This window comes from Melanostigma gelatinosum (assembly GCF_949748355.1).
Source record: "Melanostigma gelatinosum genome assembly, chromosome: 14".
NCBI classification, from domain to species: Eukaryota; Metazoa; Chordata; class Actinopteri; order Perciformes; family Zoarcidae; genus Melanostigma; species Melanostigma gelatinosum.
Window position 1 is genome coordinate 3772975 of NC_136647.1, and position 19206 is coordinate 3792180.

The following is a 19206-nucleotide window of genomic DNA, read 5'->3' on the forward strand; positions in this document are numbered from 1 at the left end:
TCAAACCCTGAAGATGAAGTCGAGACCGCTCTGTGTGACACAGTCATCCAGGTTTTTAAAACGGTTCTGGGCATCACAGGGCAAGTGCACTGTGAAAGCTCAGAACAGTTATTAGAACTGTTCAATGAAGAGCTTTTACTCACTGTTAAGTCCATCCTCGCCAACCCTTTTTTTTCTTGTGTCCCAGTGCACCTCACTTCCTGCTGGACACTCAACACGATGGTTTGTCACGCCTTACAAATGACAAAAATATTCTCAGCGGAGAAGAAAAGGATCTTCCCATCTCGACCGCCAAGGCAGAAAGGAGGTTTGGCCAAAGACCTCGTGATAACTGACCTGAACCTGGAATTCCCATTTGAGAAGTCTCCAAATGAATCTTTAGACAGTGATGATTCTTTTCAGGAAACAATCAAAAGGGAGGTGGATAAGATCATTGACCCTTTCTTGGAGGAATTGTCACAATCTGATTTTGAGAGGTTGCAACTTGACAGCTTTATGGAAATAAAGGTTGATGAAGACCTTTTTCACGAACTCCAAGAATCGGAGGAGACAGATGACGAACAGAAGAGCGAGTCGGCCAAGAAAAATGCATGCAGCAAACTCAGGAGCTTTATTGCAAAGCGCTTTGCCAAAATGTGGCTGAGTCGCATGATGGAACGACTGAAGACCAAATTCCATCTAGGTTCCAAAGTTGATCACGGCTCTGTTTTGCTATGCAACATAGAGAAAATCATATCATCCAGTATGATATTGGATGATAAAGAAGGACAGGCTGGACAGGAGCTTTCTGTGTTTCCCATGTCCAGGAGTATTTCAAGGGATGAACGCATGCTGATCACATATCAGCTGAGTAAATTCCTCCTCAAGCACTTGACAGAACCCGGGTACAACCCACGACTACCTATTGTGAGTGAGTCTGACAACCCCTCTAAATATGTTGCCTTGTATGATGAGATATGGGACAAAATTTGGAACTTCCTTGGACTGTTTGAGTGGTGGCAGGACACTCAGGCTGACATGCTCGCTAAAATGATGAGACATGTTTTAAAAGGCGAGTCACTGACCCTATCACCAACAGTAACACCTGCACCAACACCAACTCCAACACCAACAGTAACACCTGCACCAACACCAACTCCAACACCAACAGTCACACCTGCACCAACACCAACAGTCACACCTGCACCAACACCAACACCAACAGTAACACCTGCACCAACACCGTTCCCGGACGTCGACCAGCAGAACAGAGCTCCTTCAGCGATTCCTGTGCAGGAAGATAAGAGGGAAATATTTAAGATTTTCCTGGAGAAGCTGGTTTTACGGGCATTCGCAAAACTTAAGATGGGCTTTACCTCCGAGGAATACGAGGCCATCGTTCAGCCTCTGTTAGAAAGGATATGGCCCGAAGTCGAGAGTGTCGACTTTGAGGTCACTCCAGAAACTTACAAGGGCCTCGAGAAGACCATTTACAAGGGCCTGCAGAAGAAGATGGGCAGTAAATGCATGGTGCTGTTCCTTTTGAAGAAAGAGGACCCAGCACTTGACGCCTACATCGTCTTGTCTGTAAAACATCACTTAGCACCTACAACGAAGACCTTCTTCTCCTCTGTGGGCCGATCCATCTGTAAGTTCTGCAGGTACTGTTGGGTAGGTGAAGGTATCGTTTCGTCCACATTCATTGAATGTGGAAGTCTCTGAATTTTCACATTCAATGAAGAAAAGAAAAGAAGAAAGAAGAAACCATTTGTATTGTCATACCTATTATATGACTATTGTCATTACCTTCACCCACACAGTGTCGTGTGGGTGAAGGTAACGTGAGGATTTTCTCCGGGTGATCCGGTTTAGTCCACATTCACCCACACAGTGTCGTGTGGGTGAAGGTAACGTGAGGATTTTCTCCGGGTGATCCGGTTTAGTCCACATTCACCCACACAGTGTCGTGTGGGTGAAGGTAACGTGAGGATTTTCTCCGGGTGATCCGGTTTAGTCCACATTCATTGAATTGATTTCATGAATGAAGTATTTATTCTCTGCGCAGAGAAGAGGCACAGTTATACAGAGTCACTCAGAGTCTGTAGAAGTGCACTCAAAAAAAGAATTCATTGGATGAACTCAATTAAATAGTGGGCAGGTTTTCCACCGAGGAAATATAGTTAAACCTAACTTAAACTAAAAACATCCATGCAATATAATTAAATTGAGTTAGTCCGACTCAATTTTATCAAATACAACCTAAATAAAAAAATACCATTCATGAAATGAAATTGAATGAATGAATGAATTTTATTTATATAGCGCTTTTCACAGACAGTACTATCACAAAGTGCTTAACAGAGCAGACATTTAAAAGCATAAAAAACACAATGTGACCCTAGGGTCAATAAATTATTTACACAGAGTGAATAAAAAATGTTAAAGAATAAAATTAAAATAAAATAAAAATAAAAATGTAAAACATATTTTAAGAGCAGGTCTAGGACATGAGTTTACTTTTACACAAACGCCAGCCTAAAAAGGTTGGGTTTTAGCTGGCTTTTAAAAGTATCCACAGTATCTGCGAGGCGCAGAGTTGCAGGCAGAGCATTCCAGAGCCTCGGGGCCACTGCCTCAAAGGCTCGGTCACCACGGCTCTTAAATCGTGTGCGTGGGACTGACAGAAGACCTAGAGCGTTTGACCTGAGAGTGCGGGCGGGTGAATAGGGGCGAAGTAGATCAGCTACATAAGCCGGAGCCTGACCGCGAAGTGCTCTGTAAGTGATGGTGAGAATTTTAAAGTGTATCCGAGATGCTACAGGGAGCCAGTGGAGAGATCGGAGTACGGGGGTGATGTGAGACCGTCGATTTGTCCTGGTGAGTAATCTGGCGGCAGCATTTTGGATGACCTGCAGACGGTTAAGAGCAGATACACTGAGTGATGTGAAAAGTGAGTTGCAGTAGTCAATGCGTGAAGAGATAAATGTGTGTATGATCATTTCTAATTCAGGTGTTGATAATACAGATCTTAGTTTACTGATATTTCTTAGATGGAAGAAACATGACCTGGACAGCTGCTTAACATGTTGGTCAAATGACATGGAGCGATCAAAGAAAATCCCAAGATTGCGCAAGTTGCAATGGGAAGCAGAGGAGAGAGGACTAAAAATAGATTTGTGTTAGTCCAACTCAATATAGTACAATTCATTGGAAATTAATTAATCAGGTAAAAAACTTTTTTTCATTTGACCCCCAATTAAGACACGAGACAAAACCTAGTTCAAGTGTTTTTTATTGAAAATGCTTAAATACATTAAATATGGTACAAATCTGACCAGCCATGATTCTAGAGCCTGCATTTCATTTTTTAAATATAATTTGTTTTTTTTTACAAAAACACTGATCAGAAAAGGATAGCAAAAAAATTCAAAAAGGATCTATACAGTGCATCTTTCATAGTTTTTAAATATTAAAACAGTAGTCTTGTAACAGCTCCACAACTGGTGAAAAATAAATACCAAGCTATCCCAAATCCCTTGGTGCCACAAACAAAGACGCCATGAGGGTGGAGGATATGCACTGCTCTCCAAATACAGCTGTTTTCTTTCCTACCAGTACAGATGGTAGTACAAAAGGACTCCTTTACACTGAAGAATAGCCGATGATGTGTTATCATGTGCAGAAACAGGCAACTTGGACCACTTTTGGGCTACAACAGTAAAATCACAAAACATCCACAAACTAAAATTTATAGATTATAAATAACAAGGATACTCATAGTCAATGGAAGTTACAGCGTATTGAACCGTGTTAGGGTCCATTTCAACTCGAGTAGAGAGTCATTCAATCAGACGAGGAAAATGGACGTGCAAGTTGACGTTGGAGAGTAATCACACTCGAGTTGGGATGTGGAGGTGAATTGGGCAAAACTTTCTGTGCGTAAACACTTAACCAAGCTTGCAGTGACATGTAAAAGTTCCGTAATTTACAGTCTCTGGCTTGCCTCTGTGCAGCTTAGTCAATTTTTTCAAAATGTCAGAACCAGGAAAACATCCATGAGGTCATGGATTGTCGTTGACTGGGCGGAAGATGAAAGTAGAAAACATCCAAAAGATCTGATAAGATTCTTTGGCTTTGTCACTTGGTGTTCACCTCTTGTGCAAACATCTTGATTTTCAGCTCCTGTATCTTAGAATTCAGCTTGTGCCCATCCAAATTCATTATGACCTTCTGGAGAAGCTCAAAGATGTACTTGAAGTTGTCTGGAAAGCTTAGATTAAGGGCACAAATTAGCCCAAAGCATGATGAACGCCATGATGACACCATCTACGTTGTTCAGGACTTTAATGCAGTTGATCAAGTCCCACGTCCTCTGGCTCCCAATCTCTTTGGATCATGTAAATCCTTATGACAGTGAATGCGATGTCCCTCACTGCATCCTCAGCGGCGGAAGCCTGACAACAACCACGGAACGTGACGGAGCGTGACGCAGAGTGACAGAGCGTGACGCAGGGTGACAGATATTTGATGTTGATGGTTAATTTGCAACCAAGTTGTATACATCATGTATTTACTTGTTATTTGTATGTAATAGAAAAGTGAGCATGTGTAGTTCATGAAGCAATAAATAATGACAATTGAAAAATATAGAGAGATGTTTGGTTCATTCTTTTCAAACACTAAGCCTAATTTACCTGAGTCATTGATTTAATTGTCACACTTAAATCCTGAATTGACTGGTGAAACAGAAGAAGTTAAAGGCCAAGATGAGAAGATATAATGTTGGTCAAATACTGTGGTCCAAATTCAATTTATTCAGTTGTATTGGCATTGAGATATAGAAAGTTTGACTCTAGAATATTCAAACAATTCCGAATCTCACAAGACAAGCGCAAAAACAAGATGAATGTGTTCTCCTTTCTTCGTTGCTGTCATGTTAACTGTCTTGTGACCGCTAAGATTGATCTCTGGAGCTGTAGGTGGATGCAGACTGTCAGAAGTGTTACTATTTTGAAAATGTATCACTGATTGTGTTACTATGGTAACTGAAGCAAGGTCCACTGGAGGCTGTTTAATAATAGAGTGCAGTGATGAGATTAACGTGTTATACATTCATAATATCAGCAATTTCCTGCCACGTTTTTAATATTTTGTGATCCTATATTGAACGTAATTTTCTTTTCTTTCTCGGAACTGAATCACGCTGCAAGCAATCGGTCCATTTTGTAGCCTCAGATGGCTTAATTGTTGCTGAAAGAGCACTCTTCTAACGTGCATTTATTAACATAGCTGTATAGTAGTAGTGTGATGGCAATAACATAACGAAAATAATGATGTGGCCTGCTGTACATGTGGTAAGTAGTAGCCTATGTAACGTAGCCTATAAAACAATCAATACATATGGTAACATATACTAACAATGATAATAATATACTGTGTTGTCAAACTTGTATTCAACTTGTTTATCTGCTTTTTATATGTAGTGCTATATATTGTGATGACTTCCATAACAGTTCAACTACGTTTATTTAACACAAGTAGGAAATGGCATTTAACACATGTAGCGTCCAAATCTTTAGCAGTAAGTAAACCTTTAGTTGACGCGTGTTTCTTGTCTTTTGCACATATCTCACACCGACGCCGCTCGTAGATGAAAAGCAATACGTGTTTTATTGATCCATTTCCTTCGTACAAGTCAGTCAATCAACTTCCTTTCTCCTAAAAGTATGCTGATTACTTCGACCTACTATACGTATCCACAGGTTATCCACGTAGATCGTTCCCTTTAACACGTTTTATAACACGATCCCAAACACATGTACAGCAGGCCACATCATTATTTTCGTATTATATATGTATATATATTGTCAATACAGACAAGAACGCATAATAATGAGAAAGGCCCTTAAGACCCATCATGTTTCCTGCAAGTCAGCGTCGAGGTTTTTTTTCTTCTTTTTTTATAGATATGTTGGCGACGTCATCACTGTGCGTCCTCTGTCCTCAAACAACGCTCGCACTCATTCCGTGTAATTCGGTGATCCTGGTCAGGGGGTTGCGGTTTATGTTGTTGCCGTTGAATCTCTTATCTTGTTCAGTGAATGTACTTTGTAGTTGATTGCTAGTTTATTGTATTTCAAACATGGAGTCCGCAGAGTCTGGCGCTCTGTCGGCGGCGCAGAGGAGGGCAGAGATCCGGAGGAGGAAGCTGCTCATGAACTCAGAGGACAGGATGAACAGGATCGTGGGCTTCACCAAAAACGAATCTGAAAACAACGGTATGACGTCATGGCCGATCCCTGTTCCACACCGCATCGATGTTCAAAAAGAGTATTTTTCTTCTGCTTGAGACACGTGGTCGTGACTGTCACACGCCTCGTCTTACTGCTGTTGTTGTTTTGAGCTACTAGTCAGCACATTACCATCGTGCACATTTCAGTATTCATGTTGAGAATGAACACTGGTGTAACGTAACGCAACCAATGGTCCATATTCAGGGCTACTTTACTTGATTTTATTCTATTTTTATGCAGCTTTACATTTATACACACTCTACTACACATCAGAGTCAAATATTTGATGCTACTTTTCTTTTTTACTCCACTACGTTTGTCTGACAGCTGCAGTTACTTTTCAGTTTACAATTTTCACCTTCCCGTCCAGTGAAAAACACGCATCTCTACGTCTGGGTAGAATATGATCAGATCTGGGTAGAATATGATCAGATCCGGGTAGAATATGATCAGATCTGGGTAGAATATGATCAGATCTGGTAAGAATAAGACCACAAAACAAAACAAACAATTTGGTTACACCATCAGCTGACTTATTTTTTTTTTAAATAAAAGATCAATAAAAATAAGAAAGAACAAATGGCTACAGATAACATTCAAGTTCTCAATGTAACCAATCAATATTTAACAATGAATGGACTTTCAGCTCTCGTTGAATCTGCTGTTGTCCTGCACCCTCAGCCGGGGCGCTCCTGCGTCCAGCAGAACCCCACTTCCACCTCGATCTCGACCGGACGGAGCCGTGGTCGTCGTCCTCATCCTCCCAGAGGCCGTCTCCCTTTCCGCCAGAGGCCTCGGGCCTCGGCAGCCGCTCCCACGGTGCCACGCCAGAGAGGAGGGGCTCACCGCTGCTGGGCTGCAGCGAGCCGCCGGGAGGCTCCCTGGAAGACGACACCGGGGGGATCCGACAGAGGCCGAGAGGGGAGCGGGCGCCGGACGACCTCGGCGGCTCCCCGCGCCGAGGCCTCCAGAAGTACCTGTCCCGTTTTGACGATGCCATGAAACTGCGGGGTCAGCTGGCCAACGAGAAGCCGACCGAGGACGGCGCGTCCGAGTCCGAGGAGTTTGATCCCTTCAGAATCTTCCGGATCATCGGCAGCGTCCTCCTCGCGGTTTTCGTCCGGGGTTTTGTCTGCAGGTTTCTGGTGAGTCTGATATCAACCCATATTGTTGTTTTGGCTTCAGTGCTCTTTTGTGTCCGTCTCATGTGAATATCTTACCGTAGATCATATCTTCTTATTCCATATCCATCGCCTGTGGTCAGCAGCCTGGGATAGAAATAGCGGAAAGTGTCACTGGAATTATTCGCATCACATCTGTGTTTGTTTTTAAACAGGGACTGTGGCTGGTAATGGCCCACAAGCACCAAACCGCTATAATCATGTTGACAACAAAATGGGTAAGGCCATTTTATACCACATTTTAGGTTCTTGTCACACGTACAGTCTAGCTTTAGATGGTTTCATAGCTGCTACACACAAACGGTCCTCAAACTGAACTCATTTCTGTTCCCTTCTCCTCCACAGCTGGCCCACATCAGCCCGGACCACCTGGTCGGCACCTGGGCCACTACCCCCCCCTCCCTCCGGGGTACCAGACCACCCCGGCTCCGGCCATGCACCCTGCGATCCAGGCCGCCACGCAGCCTTACACTCAAGCACCTCAGCCATACCAGCAGGTGAGTCCCAGCCGTGTGCTGACTGACTACTGTTGGAGCATTTCACTGTTTGTTTGCTCATTCTTAATGGCTGTGGAATGATAACCCTTCTGTCTGTTCATGCTATATGGAAACGTCACGCTGTCATCGATGTATACAACGTCTGAGCATTCGTAGAAGCAAAGCTGACAAAGGGAGGAGCAGTTAAATTAACAGTATCACAGATTCTTCATACAGTGATATACTTGTATCGCACTTTTTAAAAATGTATGCCAGCAAATGACTTTAGGGATGCTGCAAACACGTGGTTTTGCTGATATATCGGACTGATTGTTTCTATGTTGCACAACCGTGTCATCCCATAACGGTGAACAATTTGTTAATATCTAATTTTATTTCGGTTGTGCTTTAACTGCGCAATGACGAGACAGAAAATGTTGGATAAAATACTAAATCTTTGTTCTGCTTTGGCTTTTAAAGGGCTCAGATTTGGAGGCAGTGAATATCAGCGTGTGTGTGTGTGTGTGTGTGTGTGTGTGTATATATATCTCTATCTCTATATATCTAGCTAACAGATTTGTCGTAGGATTTGGATAAATAGATTAACTGAATAGCTTGTTCTTCTCCCTTCTCTCAGCCACTTGGTGGCCCAGGGCCAGCCCAACTGAGCCCGTCCCTGGCAGCCATGAGCCTCCAGTCCAGCACCCCGGAGGCCCTGAGGGTGGTCAACCTGCTGCAGGAGAGGAACCTGCTGCCACCGATCCCCATCCCCGCCCCGACACCCTGCCTCCAACAGGACCTGCAGAAGATCAACTGCAACCCAGAGTAAGCCTCGGACGACTGTTGACCGCACGCGTTGATATTTATTCTCTTTCACTTCAGTTATTATCCTTTTTAAACTGATATTACTGTGATGTTATGTGTTTTTTGAAATATAATTATTTTGTGGAAAGATGCACTTGAAGTACCATGAACTCATGTGTGATTGTTTCTGTCTCTTCAGGGTTTTTCGTAGTACGCTGACCAGCATCCCTCAGACTCAGTCGCTGCTCAATAAAGCCAAGATGCCGCTGGGCTTGCTGCTGCACCCCTTCAAAGACCTCTCGGTAACACTTCACTTCAATATTCATTGTGCGCACACATCAGTCAGTGCATTTACCTCAACGTAAATAATTACCCGTGTGCATGTGATGCGCTAAACGACTTTTAAAGACCTCATGTAATGGCACACGTACTATTCATGTCATATCTGACCCGTTTTCAGTTAATTCTCCCCCAAAAGTTATCTGTTGAATATACAGCTCAACACTATCGGCTCTTGATGGGTTTCTGAAGATGAATGTGCTTCTTCCTGCGCCAAACACTTTGTAATATCAGCCTTTTAAAATCCACCATCAGTCCTCTAATAGAGAACTTGGTAATGTACCTCTTTTCCCTTCACAGACAGTGACGTCTTTGCACAAAGCACTCAAACCATTTAAGATGTGATGGTGATCATCACTGCTTTAACCATTTAAATACCAGGCAGCACATCGACGTGTTAATCTGTATTGTATTGCATGCATGTGAAGGAAGGTGGTGCCAGGAGAAATGAGTTTGTGCTCTTTGCCAAATAAGTTTAAAAATCATCTCCAGCCTTACCCTCACATGTGTTCCTTATATTTTCATAAGATAAGGAAGACATTTACTGACTAAACACTGACAATCTTCTTTTCTTCAGAATAGGATTTGACTAAATCAGGGTTCCCACGGTACATGGAAAACATGGAATTTATTTTTTCATTTTCCAGGTTTGGAAAAGTCATGGAAACTGAGCAAAAGTTAACACTTACATGGAAATTGAAACAGTTGTCCTGGAAAATTGTATTGGATGATGTGTAAAATAGTAATAAAATGAAACAATTGAGCACATAATTAAGATGAGTTTATAAAAACCCTTTACATGTGAACAGCTTTTACTGTAGATAGAAATGGATGATCCCATGTTGTAGAGCAGGGATTCCCAAAGTGGGGTGCGCCCCCAGGGGTGCGCGAGCTGTCTCTAGGGGGTGCGCGAGAGGAAAAATGTAATGGTGGTCTAATGGTGCAGTCCTGTCTCCTAAAAATGACGTTCACCCAAAACTAAAATGCATTCTCAATTACGTTTGACCAAAAACGTGGGAACCCTGTAAATGTGCCTCTGTTTGAATGAATTCATGTTTCTTTCTGTGTTAATTGAGGACACAGACGTTGCAGAATGTGAACGGCAACAAGAAAGTCGATATTGAAATGCCCGTTTTAGGAAAATGAGTTTAACTTGCCCCGGAGGCACTTCTCACACCGTTTGCTTTTTATTCCCTGGATTTCCTTGCAGCAGCTTCCTGTGGTGACATCCAGCACCATCGTCAGGTGTCGCTCATGCAGAACCTACATCAACCCGTTCGTCTCTTTCCTGGACCAGAGGAGGTGGAAGTGCAACCTTTGCCATCGGGTCAATGACGGTAAGAAAAGGGTCGAGAGGTGATGCAAGAGATACGATCAGGATGTATTGGTGATTATATAAAGGTATACTTTTTAATTTCAGTTTGCATACATGTGCCGCTCTAATACACATTTCCACCTTTCAGACTGTTGAACATTAAATGTAAATAGTTTTAGTCATGATTCACCCCCTTTACTTTCCTTTTATGATTAAAAAGGACACTGTTTAAGAATATAAGCTCACTAGATGTCGTGTCTCTGTGTGTAGTTCCGGAGGAGTTTATGTACAACCCAGTCAGCAGATCGTACGGAGAGCCACATAAAAGACCCGAGGTCCAGAACGCCACCATCGAGTTCATCGCTCCCTCAGAATACATGGTAGGTTTCAACGGCTTCGTTGACATTGGTCTCTTTCAGGATCTGAACGTTTACCTGCAGACTCATTATTCATCCAATTAGATTCTAGTCCCTAACCAGGATACAAACTAAATCAGACAATTACTCACCAAGTAACGTGTGCAGGGTACCGAAATCGTGATTGTGATGGTGGGTCTTTACTGACCTTCCCTGCATGTGTCCGTCCTGATTTACCCAGCTGAGGCCACCACAGCCTGCCGTTTACCTCTTCATCCTTGACGTATCCCACAATGCAGTGGAGACGGGCTACCTGAGTGTGTTCTGCCAGTCACTGCTGGACAACATCGATGCGTATGTATAGCATTTGATTTTCCAGTTATTAGAGATGTTGGTGAAGGCGGCACAGCATTTGTAAGTGTGCGTCTGTGTCTCAGGCTTCCTGGAGACTCTCGGACAAAGGTGGGCTTCGTCACCTTCGACAGCACCATCCACTTCTACAACCTCCAGGAGGGACTTTCTCAGCCTCAGATGCTCATCGTGTCCGACATCGAAGGTGAGACCCCACGCTCATTACTGCAGCAACGGGACACGCGATGTGTGCAAACTTCCTAATAAATATAAAAGCAAATGTTAGATATTTGAGAAAAATCATCAAGATTATTTTCTGAGCTTTTTAATCATTGATGTCCGTTTAACTGCTCCACAAATATTGTCTCCTCTTAGCTGCACTTGTGATCACTAGCATGATATCAGTGTGACTGTATTATGCAGGTTTAAATAATAAAACTTTTGTGTTCCTCAGATATCTTTTTACCAACACCAGACAGCCTTCTAGTAAACCTCAATGAATGCAAAGAAGTAAGAAAATGTACCTTGATTACAGCTACAAAACCTTGTTTAAGCTTAAGTCGTGTGTTTTATTTATTTGTGTAAGACTTAACATTCATAACTACTGCACAGTGGCCACGCACTCTGGGTTCTGGCCTCCTTGTCGATGGAAGAAAAAGATGAAATATGATCAATAACGTGTGTCTCAAAAGTGAAACTCACTCCCTATGTTTGTCTTTCAGCTTGTGCAGGATCTGCTGAAGAGCCTGCCAACGTTATTCGAGGAGACCATGGAGACTCAGTCTGCCCTGGGTTCAGCTCTGCAGGCAGCCTACAAGCTGCTGTTGCCCACCGGAGGGCGCATGTCCGTCTTTCAGACCCAGCTGCCTAACCTCGGTGTGGGGACGCTGCAGTCCAGAGAAGACCCCAACCAACGGGCCAATGCCAAGGTGAGAGTTGCGTGTCGGACATCGTACAGATGGATTAAAGAGCTGTATTATGATATTTAAAAGGAGGTGATAACGCAGTAGGATATTCATGAAGCAGAACAACAAACGTTGACAATGGTCATTGTAGTAGTAGCGTGTCAGTGTGATGTGTTGTTGGTCCCCGATTAGCAAGAGAACGGCTCAAGAATGTTTTTTTTACTTCAGAGTGGAATCTTAAAGCTCGCATTCAGAACAAATCTGTCTTTCTGACTCTTCAACGATCATTTTATGTTGTTTCCCCTTCAGGACGTCCAGCACTTATCCCCAGCGACTGACTTCTACAAGAAGCTGGCTCTGGACTGCTCCGGCCAGCAGGTGGCGGTTGACCTGTTCCTGCTCAGCTCCCAGTACTGCGACCTGGCATCGCTCGGTAAGGAAGGGATTATTGGCACTTTTTATCTTTACACGTCTAGTGCTCAATACAGAATACTGCGAGCTGATATTGCTAATTCTGGATTTGCCATGAGGGTTTTTTTTTTATGTTGTGTGCTTATTAAACAGGGGGAAATGCTTTTAAAGCAACAAAACGGGGTGAAAAACGCATAAATACGTCCTCGGCAAAGGCTGGATACAGAAACAAGTTTTTCATAATAGCATTTGCAGACGACTACCGGTGTGTGTGTGTGTGTGTGTGTGTGTATTTTTTAATATCATGTTGTTAATAATAAGACGATCGGCATCTTCTCCCTCTTGTGTCTCTCTTCCAGGCTGCATATCCAGATACTCGGCAGGGAGCGTTTACTACTACCCCTCCTACCACCACCAGCATAACCCCGCTCAGGTGGAGTGCTTCCAGAAGGATCTCAAGAGATACTTAACCAGGAAGATCGGCTTCGAGGCCGTCATGAGGATACGCTGCACCAAAGGTCCGTTTGGAACCAGAGCTGCAGCTTGAGCTCGAGCTTTGACCTGGAGAGGCACTTTTAGCTTTTATTCGTTTCTGAAATACATTTGAAAAGTCTCTTTCCAGAAGTCATGACCCGGTTACTCAAGTTAATCCACAGACCTTGTTGTGAGAAACGGTTCTTGTGTTTTCTTTCAACCATAGATTTTAGATTTCTGGGGTGAGCGGTCCCTTATTAAAGTTTGATTTACAGTCAACATTTTTCTTGTTGTTGAGGCTCATTTTTTTGTGTTCATAGTTAATAAGAACAACATTTAAAAACGTTGACAAAGGTGTGTGCGCCATCTGTCCAGCTTGATTAATCTTTGTCTCTGTCTCTCTGCAGGTCTGTCCATCCACACGTTCCACGGGAACTTCTTTGTGCGCTCCACAGATCTGTTGTCCCTCCCCAACGTGAACCCAGACGCTGGCTTTGCGGTTCAGATGTCCATCGAGGAAAACCTGGACGACATGCAAGTCGTCTCTTTCCAGGCCGCGCTGCTTTATACGTCCAGCAAAGGTACACACACGTTGATTCTTTTCAAAGCCATTGTGAGAATTCTTTGTTTAAATAACATTTGTTTTGTCTTACAGGAGAGAGGAGGATCCGTGTCCACACCTTGTGTCTCCCCGTGGTCAATTCCCTGTCGGACATCTTTGCTGGAGCTGATGTTCAGGCTATCACTGGACTGCTGGCTTGCATGGGTATGTACTAAACGATCTAACACCTCTTTAGAAGATCCACCTCCAAACATTTAGGACATGTACAAATTCTGAAAATTGCATCTTCCCCTTCTCCCTAATTCAAAAGTCTAGAATCTATGAATACGCAAACACAGTTCACAAGATGTCTTCTACTGGAGGTTTCAAGTTTCTACATCACACTACGTTGTCTGTTGGACCTCAGTTTGTTGAACAACAATTTATTTTACAACACGTTACAGCTGATTTATTCCCTGCGCAGAGTAACTTCAAGCAGGACTGAAAAGATAAAGTAGAACATGCAGATTTGTAAGTTTTTGTCTTGATGCCTGTGATAATTTTTTTGTGTGTATAATATGAATAAACTTGGATTTGTCTAAAGAGCATCACGACGAAATGATTCCTCATTGTTTCAGTCGATAGACTTTTGATTTGCTCGATACTTTAATCATTGCAGGTTTTCATCCGCTTCACTCTTATTAACACTGACAGATGGCGACGAGTGGCGACAGCTGCGGTGACTGAGCAGTCAGATGAAGAAATATGGCACATGTTTGTGCCTTCTTACTTTTAAAGAATCCCACTTTAGCAACTTTACAAGTTTGTACACAAAGCAGTATTCTTCTTTGTGAACTCCTCCTGACCTCCTCCTCCCATTAAATGGATTGAGACGCCACTGAAATGATGTTTCTAAGTCTCACCTCGACGCAATTAGGTTTGTTACCACTGCTTGTATCTGCCAAAGTCAGATTTTTAAATCCTGCACTCAACTGAAATGTTGACAAGTCCACAGAGAGATGCGTCACGAGTGTTTGGCCAACTTGGTTTGATTGGAACACGCCAAGGAATAGACACAGGCTGTATAGTGTTGATTTCTTCTTCTATTATTTTTCTGGGAGTCTATGCACAGGAGGTGCTTTGCTGCATCACACAGATTTAAAAACAACAGATGAATTGAGAGGCGATCACAAGGAGTCACTGGCGACTCATTTGGAGACGTTTTCTAATGTCTGTCTCTCTCGCTCTCTCTCCCTCTCCCCCTCCAGCTGTGGACCGCTCGGCGACGGCCAGTATGGGCGACGCCAGAGATGCGATGACCAACGCTGCCATCGACTCGCTGACGTCGTTCCGGCAGTCTGTGTTGACCATCCAGCAGCCCGGCCTGCTGGCCCCGGCCTGCCTCAGACTCTTCCCCCTCTTCATCCTCGCGCTGCTCAAACAGGTCGGACAGACGCTACACACTTACAACTGCTGACAATAAACCTTAATGTGTTTTAGACTCGGAGGAGAAGTCTTCTCTGTTTGCTTTCCTGCTCCGTCGAGCCTTTACTGATCCAGTTTCACGCGTCTCCATGTGCACCCCTGCAGAAAGCCTTCAGGACGGGCACCAGCACCAGGCTGGATGACCGGTTGTTTGCCATGTGTCAGCTGAAGTACCAGCCACTGGTCTACTCCATGCTCATGATCCACCCTGCTCTGTACCGCGTCGACGATCTCACCGATGAGGTGAGGAGGATAAAAATTACGTCTGAAAGATTTAAGGACCGGCATTTAGTCCTTAACAGCCTAATGCTAGGTGTTTGTTCATATTAAGCCCACTGCTAGAAAAACAACCCAGTCATCCCAATATTTTCCACTGGTACTTGCTGTGTCACCTTGTCACTGAGCGATCGTCTCTTTTCTCCCGTTTCCTGCCTCCTCAGGGAGCTTTGAACATCAACGAGCGGACCATCCCTCAGCCCAGAGTGCTGCAGCTGTCTGTGGAGAAGCTCGGCAGGGAGGCAGCGTTCCTCATGGATGCTGGAACGGTGAGAAGCTTTAAGCCGGGGGGGTTTTAACTTGGCAAACGTAACAGGCTTACAGAAATACAAGGCTGATGTGTCAAACCTGGCTGAATCCTGAGGAAAGATCCAACTTAGAATGTCACTCGGGGGGGGGGGGGGGCTTTGATGATTCGCTACATTCTCTCTCATTACTTTTGTCAAAGATGCTTTTGGATAAAGCTTCTCTTTGGGTTTTAGTCTGTGGATGGAATGGTAATAACAGCGTCTTGTTCAGAAAAGGTCAAGATGCACCTGTGTCTGTATGTCGGTGCAGAGTGGAAGCTCTGTGACGAAGCCTTGGCCATACTGATAGACCGTGACATTAACTATGACATAAACCTTTCTGCAACACTGGAGAAGAGTGCATAAATAACATGCATACATTTAATAAATGTCTTTCATGTTCCCAAAGGTGATGTATCTGTGGATCGGACGGAACTGCCACCCCAACTTCCTCACACAAGTCTTAGGAGTTCCCAGCTACACTGCCGTGCCCGACAACCTGGTAGGAGATTTCCCAACCAAGTTGTCTTGAGGACGGTCGCATCGGTACAAACCGTACAACTACAGTTTCACTCACTGCATCCTCCTCCGCTCTCTCTCTCCTCATAGTATCTGCTCCCAGAGCTGGACACCGCCGAGTCGCAGAGAACCAGAGCCTTCATCGGGTGGCTGAGGGATCAGAGGCCGTTCTTCCCCTCCCTGCATGTCATCAGGTGGGCAACATCCCGTATAAGAGAGTAAAGAGTGCTGGGGAAATTTAAACTAGCCGACAGCTGCTGGTACACTTTAACTTTGGCAGGTACTCCACTGTCATCTCACGCTCACCTTCTGTTCCACTGAGTCAACCCGTCGGAACCCAGATGGCTGATAGTCCTGATAGATGAATATAGTTGTTTGAGGGAGATGTTTTTACAGCAAAACCAAATGGATATGAGAGAGTGAATTATGACACTAGCTGTCAGCATAACATTTAGAATTTAATATTTTACACTTGATGTCGTAGCGCTTTAAATGATTTTTGGGACAGTGGTGATAAAATAGTCTGGAGCCTGGTGGACGATCTGCTGGAACAAAACAAAACGACAAAGTTACAAAAATGAAGGTTCGTGGGAAAATTCGAAGATCTTCTACATTTTCAAAATAAAAAACGATGCCTGAATGCCCTTCGTCTGCACTTTGAAATGAAAGAACTTCAGCTGACGACTTCTCTCTCTTTGCCCTTTGACCCTCCCAGGGACGAGAGCCAGCTGAAACCGACCTTTATGCAGAACATGATCGAGGACCGAACAGAGTCGGCCCTTTCATACTATGAGTTCCTGCTCCACCTCCAACAGCAAATCTCCAAATAATCTTCAGTGGGACTGTGGAGACGAGGAAGCGCTGAAGCAAGGACGCTCGTTTGTGTGTGTGTGTGTGTGTGTGTGTGTGCATGTATTTGGTGTTTGTGTGAAAGCAGTGCGAGTCAGACTCTCAGAGGAGCATGCCTCTTGCTCCATCTCCAGCTGTGGTCTCTCACCATCGCTCTGAAGAAAATGCTGAACCGTCGTGAACTCTTATCGTCACACAAATCAAACCGATGCGACGGACAGTGCGAGGACGGAGAGCGAATCCAAGATGATTATGATGATGATGGGGTGATTATGTATGTCAATGATTGAATGAATCAGTGTTTATTCTCATAGAACAATGCTGTCTTACGAAGGTATCGTTCAGATACAGTCCAGGCAAACTGAAGTGTTTTTGTTCAAAAGGCACGGTCGTCTTTGAATGCGTGTGTATGCGTCAGACTAGGTTCATGGGGAAGGTTGGTATGCCTGCACTTAAAGACTGTTATAGAGCGTCGCCGGGACTATTTGTTCGCAGGACGCCTGAGCTCTAACAACACTTCATATCGTACCCGAAGGACGGAACGTGTGCTTACGTTTTACAAATTTCTGTCATTATAATTGTGTGTGTCAAGCATCTGTCGACGGTGTTTGCTGCGTTGAATGTGTGGACTCTGCAGCGGGAAGTCGTTTGTCATTGGTCTGAGCTGTCCTTCAGAAGCTCTTTGCCATCTTTATTTTCTCTCTCTGGTCATTCACAGCACCTCTGTGACGACGGCGCTGTTCTCTTGGTTCATTTCAGCGTTTCTGTTTCCGATGTTCTAATAATTTATGAGACTCCCGATCTGATTGAATTCTATAATTGCCTTGTATGGGAAGTCACTTTTTATTATTAAACCTCTGTTTAAATACGGACTCTATATATGAAATATTTTAATATAATAGGATATGGGAAATTCTTTAACACAGACATAATAAAGCCATTGTGATCTTTTAATCATGCTTATTGATACTTGTATATTGAAAAAGGCTGCATTAAATAAAGTTGAAGAAATGCCTGGTGATTTTAGTATAATTATTAAGGTGAAATGACACGACGGAAATAAAATGTTTGGGACTTTTCAGATGTAGTTTTGTGTGTTGGTGGGTGAGCAGTGTTTATTCAGTCAAAGAAGACTAGAAAACAGAATATGGACCAATAATAGTCAGGTTTTCTCTTGACTGAGTGTGAATTGAACGGTTTTTTGTTTTTTTTATTTGGTCTGATTTCATACAATTTGTAATTTATGTATTTAAGCAAAAGTGTATTTAGGAACACATATGTTTTTGCCTTCATGCACAAAATTGTCTTTAATTAATAAAGAATTAAATAAAAATAGCCTGTTTGTACAGAGTAAATTGCAGGTGTGGACAAAATGATGTTAAAGTGTGCAGGTGATCAACTCTGATTTTGAATATTTGAGTGAGCTGAATGGAAAGATACTTTCACCTCACACTAATTATCTCAGGGAATAACTGACCACGACACACCTGATCATTTTGCATTGAAAGCTATAAATACACATTTTAAATTGTATTAATTGTCTCTCTAAATTAAATTAAATGTTGGTCTGGTAAAAAGCTGGGCCATGATATTGATAATGTAGGGACTTAAGTCTTTTTTTAGATGATTTATGGCAACTTTAACTTCTAAAGTGATTGGTGAATCACACTAACTCTTCTGGCTAATTGAGTTTACACTGTCCAAATATTTAGAAAAAGCTGTCAAGGCATCCCCATTGAACTTAGTTTTGTATAAAATAGAATCATATTTATCACAAAACTTTGAAATATCTCTATTATCAGTAACAGTCCCTTCAATATTCAACTGCAGGATATAATTTGATTTGGCTTGTGACTTTTCTAGTTTCAAGAAATGTCTGCTCACCTTGCTCTAACCATTTCTGCCTTGATCTTACAAAGGCTGGTGTTTCATACATGTCATCTGAATCAACACATGCTCACTCTTCCACGTCGGAGTGTTTGGTTCTTAAATGACACAAATATAACAAGTAAATACATGATGTGTACAACTCGTGTAAATTAACCACAAACATCAAATATCAGCTGAAATAATCAGCATTAAATACATCTGTAACCTAGATAATTAACAAAGGCACAGGTCAATATGACTGAATCGATGGTTTAAGTACACTTATGCTGCCATCTAGTGGTCGAAAGGGTGAAAACTTACTTTGCGTGTCCTGACAGGCTACACTCTGCGTTCACTAAATCAGCAGCACAACACAGTGGGAACACAAATATCAGTGCCAACAGCAACATTTTCTGTGAACATCAAACAAACAATGCACCGGTTAATCAAAAAGTTGATTCTTGCTGTGTACATGGATCCAATAATATTAAACTGC

General features: G+C 43.1%; 1 protein-coding gene across 1 annotated transcript; it reads left to right on the plus strand.

Moving 5' to 3' along the window:
- Positions 1 to 7351: 7351 nt before the first annotated feature.
- On the plus strand, positions 7352 to 18030 carry LOC306788500 (protein transport protein Sec24A-like). The gene is made up of 21 exons (XM_079284049.1): positions 7352 to 7417; positions 7609 to 7671; positions 7799 to 7950; positions 8567 to 8754; positions 8933 to 9035; positions 10283 to 10409; positions 10658 to 10767; positions 10985 to 11097; positions 11181 to 11299; positions 11549 to 11604; positions 11817 to 12023; positions 12309 to 12432; positions 12770 to 12928; positions 13292 to 13465; positions 13540 to 13650; positions 14694 to 14869; positions 15016 to 15153; positions 15351 to 15455; positions 15883 to 15975; positions 16083 to 16186; positions 16708 to 18030. The coding sequence occupies exons 2-21, from the start codon at positions 7668 to 7670 to the stop codon at positions 16820 to 16822; spliced, it is 2478 nt and encodes an 825-aa protein (XP_079140175.1). The 5' UTR covers positions 7352 to 7417; positions 7609 to 7667; the 3' UTR covers positions 16823 to 18030.
- Positions 18031 to 19206: the final 1176 nt, after the last annotated feature.

Excerpts from the sequence above, each read along its gene's own strand:
- LOC306788500 (XM_079284049.1), top strand. Across the intron at positions 9,036-10,282 it reads ACCCCTTCAAAGACCTCTCG|CAGCTTCCTGTGGTGACATC; the intron begins GTAACACTTCAC and ends ATTTCCTTGCAG. Across the intron at positions 10,410-10,657 it reads TTGCCATCGGGTCAATGACG|TTCCGGAGGAGTTTATGTAC; the intron begins GTAAGAAAAGGG and ends CTCTGTGTGTAG.